General features: G+C 33.2%; 1 protein-coding gene across 1 annotated transcript in view; it reads right to left on the reverse strand.

Moving 5' to 3' along the window:
• Positions 1 to 7,421, reverse strand: part of LOC106471464 (hemicentin-1-like) — a 38,278-nt gene extending 30,857 nt beyond the window's left edge. Inside the window, exon 1 of the mRNA XM_022400079.1 lies at positions 7,098 to 7,421. Within this exon, the coding sequence (XP_022255787.1) occupies positions 7,098 to 7,338 (241 nt within the window). The 5' untranslated portion in view covers positions 7,339 to 7,421. The remainder of the gene's footprint in view (positions 1 to 7,097) is intronic.
• Between the last annotated feature and the right edge of the window lie 1,533 nt (positions 7,422 to 8,954).

Consider the following 8,954-nt stretch of genomic DNA (forward strand, 5'->3'; position numbering starts at 1 on the left):
CATGGATCATTGTTGAAACCTGAACACTTATTACCATGGAAAATTGTTGAAACTGAACAATTATTACCATGGACCATTGTTGAAACCTGAACACTTATTACCATGGAAAATTGTTGATACTGAACAATTATTACCATGGATCATTGTTGAAACCTGAACACTTATTACCATGGAAAATTGTTGAAACTGAACAATTATTACCATGGGTCATTCTTGAAACCTGAGCATTTAATACCATAGACCATTTTTGACATCTGAATAACTATTACCATGGACCATTGCTGAGATCTCAACATATAGTCTGCTGAAACCTGATCACCTATTGCCATTGGCCATGGTTGAAATAGTTTGTTATAAATAGACAATAACAGCTTTAATAGATATCCTACAACACAAAGTTATTCTTTTTTGTGTTGAATATTCATGTTGTCTAGTTAGGTTTAGTGTCGTGGAACACGTTTTACCAATTCGTAGGTTGTACCATTCAATATGTTACCATTATATGGACTTCATTCCCACGCTCTTGGCTCAGCTATTCATAAAACAAATTGTGGTACCAACAGAAACAGCAACAGCTATTGAACTAGGCTTAAGCTTTTATTTCTGTTGATAAAAGTATACTGGGTCTGGCACTATTGTATTTTGATAACTGTCTGGCAGGAGTAAATAATACACTACACAGGAACTTTCCAGCTGTATACTTCACACAAAGCTCACTAAGATCATCTCGAACGTAGATATAGATTATTCTTCTGAGCCCAGAAACTTAGGATTTAAGATAATCACAAGTTTTAATGAATTATACCAACTAGAGCTATTTCAACTAATTCAAACACACCGTCCCTTATAAAGGACAAATCTCGACGGCTGTAACTCACAAGGTTTGATAGGTGAACGTCTAGTCATATAAAATATTAGCTCAAACCTCATATTACGTTACGTGTCTGGCCAATAATATAAAATATTAGCTCAAACCTCGTATTACGTTACGTGTCTGGCCGATCATATAAAATATTAGCTCAAACCTCATATTACGCTACGTGTCTGGCCGATCATATAAAATATTAGCTCAAACCTCGTATTACGTTACGTGTCTGGCCGATCATATAAAATATTAGCTCAAACCTCGTATTACGTTACGTGTCTGGCCGATCATATAAAATATTAGCTCAAACCTCATATTACGCTACGTTTTTGTTTTTTCCATCATAAAAGACAACCTTATTTTTTTGCCTGTCATAAAACTTGGTGTAAATTACATACGAGACTCCTTCAGTTATTAAGTAAGTATTAGAAGCCTCGAGTAGTTATTAATGACTGAAGAGGGCTGGAAAACAGATGGTAACCATTCTGTTTCTCAAATCCCCTGGTAACTTCTCTGTCTATCAAGACACGTGGTAACCAATCTATCGAGACACTTAGTAACAATTCTAATTCTTAAGACGTGGTAACTATATTGTTTCTCAAGATATGTAGTAACCACTCTGTTTCTCAAAACAGCTGGTAACTACCCTGTTTATCGAGACACATGGTAACCACTCTATCAAGACACATGGTAACTATTCTCTTTCACAAAACACATGGTAACCACTCTGTCTTTCAAGACACGTGGTAAGCATTTTGTTTCTCAAAATACATGGTAACAACACTGTCTATCAAGACACGTGGTAACCACTCTGTTTCTCCAGACAAGTAGTAACCAGTGTGATTATCTCAACGGTGTTTATGTTTATAATAAGTTTTTATTAGACAATTTTGTAATTAAAACAAAACCAAAAACATTTCGGTACTATGCGATTTTACTCATAAAACCTTGAGAGATCTAACCATCTAAATTTGTCCCTTATAAGTGAAAAATTTTTTGAATTATACGGATATATTCAAAGGACAAATCTCGACGGTTATGTCTCACAAAGATATATAAGTAAACTTACATAGTTCGAAGCCATTGTAACTTACAAGGGACAAATCTGTACGGTTATGTCTCACAAGGTTATATAAGTGCATTTACATAGTCCGAAGCCATTGTAAGTTACAAGGGACAAATCTGTACGGATATTTCTCACAAGGTTATATAGATGTATTTGCATAGTTCGAAGCCATTGTCACTTACAATGGAAAAATCTGTACGGTTATGTCTCACAAGGTTATATAGGTGTATTTGCATAGTTCGAAGCCATTGTAACTTACAAGGGACAAATCTGAACGGTTTTGTCTCGCAAGGTTATATAAGTGTATTTGCATAGTTCGAAGCCATTGTCACTTACAATGGAAAAATCTGTACGGTTATGTCTCAGAAGGTTATATAAGTGCATTTACATAGTTCGAAGCCATTGTAACTTACAAGGGACAAATCTGTACGGTTATGTCTCACAAGGTTCTTCTTAATGATAAATTAAACACTGTGTAGCTTTACATATGTTCAGTTTTGCTTAAGACGATTGTTTGGAAACAAGGTTGAACAATATCAACCTAACTACAAAAGTCAGACATCCAGTCAAGCTCGTTGTTATTTACGATTATAAAGAAGAGTAAGTAGATACATGTCAATGTTACCAGGTGGGCATTGCTAACACGCAATCTCCACTTGAAGTTCGCTTCGTTTCCACGTTAATTTCGCCAAACACATTATTTGCTTTTGGCTTCTGTCGTGACGTTCATGATGTATGCACATCTACATCCGTGTGGTTCGTCAAGCAACAAGGGCAGAAGAAAATGTATTGATTTTGGCCACAAAAATGGCTCTTTTCTGACTTGCTGTAAAGAATTACTTAGAAACTTGCTTGAGAATTCTTATAATTATATTATTAACAGAAACACGAACAAGGAACTGGACAAACAAAACCCTAAACACCTACATTGTTAAGAAATTGCCTATCAATCCATGCAAAAATAATGCATTGGGGAAATCTTGCAATGTAACCAGAGTTTATTCGCACCAACATGAACTTAGATGAACTAATATCACACCAATACGAACTTAGATCAACTGTTTACTAAACATTAACACACCAATATGAACTTACATGAACTAATATCACACCAACACGAACACAGATCAATTGTTTACTAAACATTAACACACCAATATGAACTTAGATGAACTAATATCACATCAATACGAACTAAGATCAACTGTTTACTAAACATTAACACACCAATATGAACTTAGATGAACTAATATCGCACCAACACGAACTTAAATGAACTAATATCACACCAACATGAACTTAGATGAACTACTATCACATCAAAACGAACTTAGATCAACTGTTTACTAAACATTAACACACCAATATGAACTCAGATGAACTAATATCGCACCAACACGAACTTGATCAACTGTTTATTAAACATTAACATTCCAACATGAACTTAGATGAACTAATATCACACCAACACGAACCTAGATCAACTGTCATTTGTCATTTTACTAAGGAGAACGTTAGAAAAAAACATTCATTTTTGCAATAGATAATTTCTATCAAAGATTCCACAAAAAGAAGTTATCTTTTATGTATATTCTGTCTCAACAAAATAATAATAGTAACGTCTTCTAGCCTTTAGCAAATCACAAATTACTTTATACATACACCCACGTTGTTCTAACAAAAGAAACGTTCAGTTCATCAAAATTATAAATTTTCTGGGAGTTTATTTCTGCACGAAAATAAACTTAAAGATGAAACTTAAGAACCGAATAACGGATTCCATTGGTTAATGAATGTCACGTGATACATCTTGATGCAATATTCATGCGAATTGCAATGAGTCAGCTACAAGTTAATTATTAGTCAGCTTTTGCTAGTTTATTACTATCAAGTGACATACCACACTACTTATGCTTAGTGTTAATTGTCATATCTTTGTTAATGGTTACGTAACAGAAAAAAAATAAACACGGTCTTTGCCTGGCATGTGTCCTCAACTGTCTCTATAATATTTCATCATACGTGTATATTATCATAAAAAGTTAGGTTATTTTCAAGTTTAGGTTACTGGACTAGAAAGTCGTTTTTATTCAGAAACTTTATATTAAACCAATCTCAAATGGTAAGTATTATTTCGAACACGAGGAATAGAAAGCGCTGAAAAATCGTTAGTAAAGTTCTTTGCTAGTTGTAAAATACGGCAATCAACAAAGACACCATTTGAAACACAAGTAGTTTCTAAAGCCTGAAGATGCATCATATCTTCAGAGAATATTTAGTTTTACTTGATGATTTCCAGTAATCCTTATATTGTTAGAATATTTAGTTTTACTTAATGATTTCCAGTAATTCTTATATTGTTAGAATATTTAGTTTTACTTAATGATTTCCAGTAATCCTTATATTGTTAGAATATTTAGTTTTACTTAATGATTTCCAGTAATCCTTATATTGTTAGAATATTTAGTTTTACTTAATAATTTCCAGTAATCCTTATATTGTTAGAATATTTAGTTTTACTGAATGATTTCCAGTAATCCTTATATTGTTAGAATATTTAGTTTTACTTAATGATTTCCAGTAAATCCTAATATTGTTAGAATATTTAGTTTTACTGAATGATTTCCAGTAGTCCTTATATTGTTTGAATATTTAGTTTTACTTAATGATTTCCAGTAATCCTTATATTGTTAGAATATTTAGTTTTACTTAATAATTTCCAGTAATTCTTATATTGTTAGAATATTTAGTTTTACTTAATGATTTCCAGTAAATCCTAATATTGTTGGAATATTTAGTTTTACTTAATGATTTCCAGTAAATCCTAATATTGTTAGAATATTTAGTTTTACTTAATGATTTCCAGTAATCCTTATATTGTTAGAATATCTAGTTTTACTTAATGATTTCCAGTAATCCTTATTAAACCATTTTCTCTTCAGGATAGCTAATTAAATCCTTTTCTTTTCAGGATATCTTACTACATCTTTAAGTTTCATAATTAGACCCTCTTGTTTTCAGATTATTTTTTGAGATGACTTGTGACCAAGTACGTGTTTTGTAATCAATATAAAATAAAGTTGAAAAAACGAAACCTTCAACGTAAAATATTTCTCATTGTTTTAATCGTTTTTACCAGATTTTTGAACATTTATTTGTAGCTGTGTTTTTTCATTGGTCCTTTCTTAGCCAAAGTCAACAAATTGAAGTTGTTAATAGACTGGTAGGCTTACAGTATCATATAAAAGAAAGCTTTTACCACAAATGTGGTCTTGATAGAATAATACATATCTAGTTAATATAAACTCCAATGCAACACTATTAACAAGCCAGTTCTGATTTCTCAACATAATGAAATGTTCGTAATCTCAACATGAGTATTCTTTTGAATCAGTGATATCTTAAGGAACTGCTTAACTCAGTTTAGTTTCATTTACCGAAACTCACAAAAGCTAAAAAAATTAACGGAACTGAATGTAGACTCCGGTATGTCGTGTTATTTATCAATGTTCTTCATGTGTAAACTCCGGTATGTCGTGTTATTTATCAATGTTCTTCACGTGTACACTCTGGTATGTCGTGTTATTTATCAATGTTCTTCACGTGTAGACTATGGAATGTCGTGTTATTTATCTAACACGACATACCAGAGTGTACACGTGAAGAACATTAGTCTACACGTGAAGAACATTGATAAAATGGAATGTCGTGTTATTTATCAATGTTCTTCACGTGTAGACTCTGGTATGTAGTGTTATTTATCAATGTTCTTCACGTGTAGACTCTGGTATGTAGTGTTATTTATCAATGTTCTTCACGTGTAGACTCTGGTATGTAGTGTTGTTTATCAATGTTCTTCACGTGTAAACTCTGGTATGTCATGTTATTTATCAATGTTCTTCACGTGTAGACTATGGTATGTAGTGTTATTTATCAATGTTCTTCACGTGTAGACTATGGAATGTCGTGTTATTTATCAATGTTCTTCACGTGTAGACTCTGGTATGTCGTGTTATTTATCAATGTTCTTCACGTGTAGACTCTGGTATGTAGTGTTGTTTATCAATGTTCTTCACGTGTAGACTATGGAATGTCGTGTTATTTATCAATGTTCTTCACGTGTAGACTATGGTATGTAGTGTTATTTATCAATGTTCTTCTCGTGTAGACTCTGGTATGTAGTGTTGTTTATCAATGTTCTTCACGTGTAGACTATGGAATGTCGTGTTATTTATCAATGTTCTTCATGTGTAGACTCTGGTATGTAGTGTTGTTTATCAATGTTCTTCACGTGTAGACTATGGTATGTAGTGTTATTTATCAATGTTCTTCACGTGTAGACTCTGGTATGTAGTGTTGTTTATCAATGTTCTTCATTGATCATATCAGATATAGTTTGTTTAGTGAAAAGATTTGAAAGCTTCCAAACTTACAACAACAGTATGCATTCCTCAAACCAACCACAACACAACGGAAATCCTCAGGCATTATTTTATTGTCTTCCAACACAAAATCCAACTTTCTGAGGATCGTCATGAATGTTTCAAATATTTGCTAATAGAGATATTCCATCTTCAGCATTAAACTAGAATACTGAAAGTACTATTATCGTTCTTGTATTTTTCAGAATTAGAACTATAATCAACAATAAAGGAGTAGTTCAAACAACCAGTAAGTAAACATGCTGTTTGTTATATCAGTGTTGCTTATGTTATATGTTAGGCATTATTTGCCTTGGTTATAAGAGCTTACTGAAATATCTAATAATTAATTTAGTGTAACATCTGTGAATCTTGTTAAAAAAACATCTATTATTATGATATGAATTAATGTCTGACAGGAGGAAAATTTTATATTCGACTTAATAAAATTCCTGCATCATTTTCAATATTAATTGCAAAAAAAAAGAGTAAGGATGGAGAGCATTACCATGAATGTTTAGTTTACAAACTTAGAGATCGTCATCATTTTTATAAATCATCACAGAAGAGGGAGAAAGCATTACCATGGATGTTTAGTTTACAAACTTAGAAATGGTTATGATTTTTATAAATCATCACAGAAGAGGGAGAGAGCATTACCATGAATGTTTAGTTTACAAACTTAGAGATCGTCATCATTTTTATAAATCATCACAGAAGAGGGAAAGAAGAAGGTGAGTCTTACCATGGATGTTTAATTTTACCCATTTAGAGATGGATGTCGAAGTAGCGGTGCTGTTGACAAAACACATCAATTTGGCGTCTAAGTCCCACCGTGAGAGGATAAATCGCAAAGTAGAAACCACATCGATACCACCTTGGTTACCTGGGGTACGTAATGTCTTCTTCGGCAAGTGTGAGGTCCCATTCCACCACGTCACTTCCGGTGCAGGCCTTCCTCCAGAGGACTTGCACTTGAGAACCATGGTGTTCCCTTCAAGAAATGGGCCGATAGTGGTTCCATTTTCAACCACTGTATTATCTACTGTTACCCGGGGTTCTGAAGGAACAACTATAAGAAAATAATAATAAGAAACTTGAGTAACTTTTGCCTGTAACCAATCAAATGCTGACGACAGTAAACATATAGTCTTGAAAAATGTTTTTCTAAGTTACTTCAGCATTCTTTTAGACGTGTTGTTATTGTGTTCTGTTTGTTTGTTTTCAAATATTCGCGTACAAGAGCTATCTAAGCTAATCGTCCCTGATTTGGAACTTAAAGAATAAAGGGAAGACAGCTTGTCAGCAGCACCTAACTCCAACTCTTAGGCTTTGACCGTCACTTTCCTGACGAAACATGAGTTATTTTCTTTGATAGATTGTTTAGGCAGAGTATTCGTGAAGACGAAAGGCGGAAGACTTTCGAAACGTCGTCCTCTACACTTGCGTCTCTACAACAGGCAGTTGCTGTCCATTCTACAAAGTTTCTTTAATTTTTTGTACAGTTACGGGACGCGAGCACAGGACCCACAGATTCGCAGTCCGGCAGGTTAACTACAGGGTCATATCATTGTATATTATACGAAATACATTGTCTAGGTCTTTCAGGAGGTAGGTATCTAATACTAAATATTAGAGCCCAAACTTTTCAAATAACGTTTTCCCCTTTGGTGTCTGCGTCATTAGAAGTAGTGACATCAAATAAACAGATCAACTGATAGATAGATAGATACACGCATCTATTTATGAGTCAGATAGATAGAATGACTCGATACCCTAATAGATATTTTTCTCTAGAAACATGCATTCGTGTGATTTATGGTTCTCGGAGAAATGGAAATGATGACGAAAAAAAAATCATTTTAACTCAATTGCACTTTCTAAGCAGACTCTACGTAACTTGATTGATTATACGCCATCAAATATGAATAATGTGGTTGGTCTGTAGGTACTGTGTGTTTAGATAGCTATTAGAACAACGAAAATATTAACTCGCTAGAGTTCTATTAAGAAGATTTGAGTGTTTTAACATTAGCAGAACCAGAACGTGCGCATGCGCTTCCATAAAACAACAACAACAGATTCTAGATGTTAAAGAATAAAGCGAATCAACGATCATTAAGGTACAAGGGACTTTTCTGCTTAATTTCTTAAATACAGCATGTGCATATAAATAATAGCTTTTATTGCCTTTCTTCTCTGTAAACAATCGTAATAGTCTGATTTTCTCGCTTTGATGTACAATCTGGAAAAATAGCTCTATCTAAACAAGAAAATAGAAACATGTGGTAGCGATAAAAATGTTATCTTATAATATACATCAATAATTATAAAACATCGGGTTAGAAACTACAGTGATAATAATTTGTAAGCTTTTATGTTATTATTACTACAGCTAAAATTACTGGATTCGGTTACAAGATGCACAGAGAGAGAGAGAGAGAGAATCCATTTATATTAGCGTGGCTTGGAAGAATCTTCTCTTGTTATTTTCTCGTTTGGCTACTGAATTAACAAAAAGAAAATCCTTTGATTTTAGCGTGGCTTGGAAACAGATTTTCTAGTTTGGCTACTGGATTAACAAAAAGAAAATCCTTTGATT

This window comes from Limulus polyphemus, unplaced genomic scaffold (genome assembly GCF_000517525.1).
Source record: "Limulus polyphemus unplaced genomic scaffold, Limulus_polyphemus-2.1.2 Scaffold4639, whole genome shotgun sequence".
Classification (NCBI taxonomy): domain Eukaryota; kingdom Metazoa; phylum Arthropoda; class Merostomata; order Xiphosura; family Limulidae; genus Limulus; species Limulus polyphemus.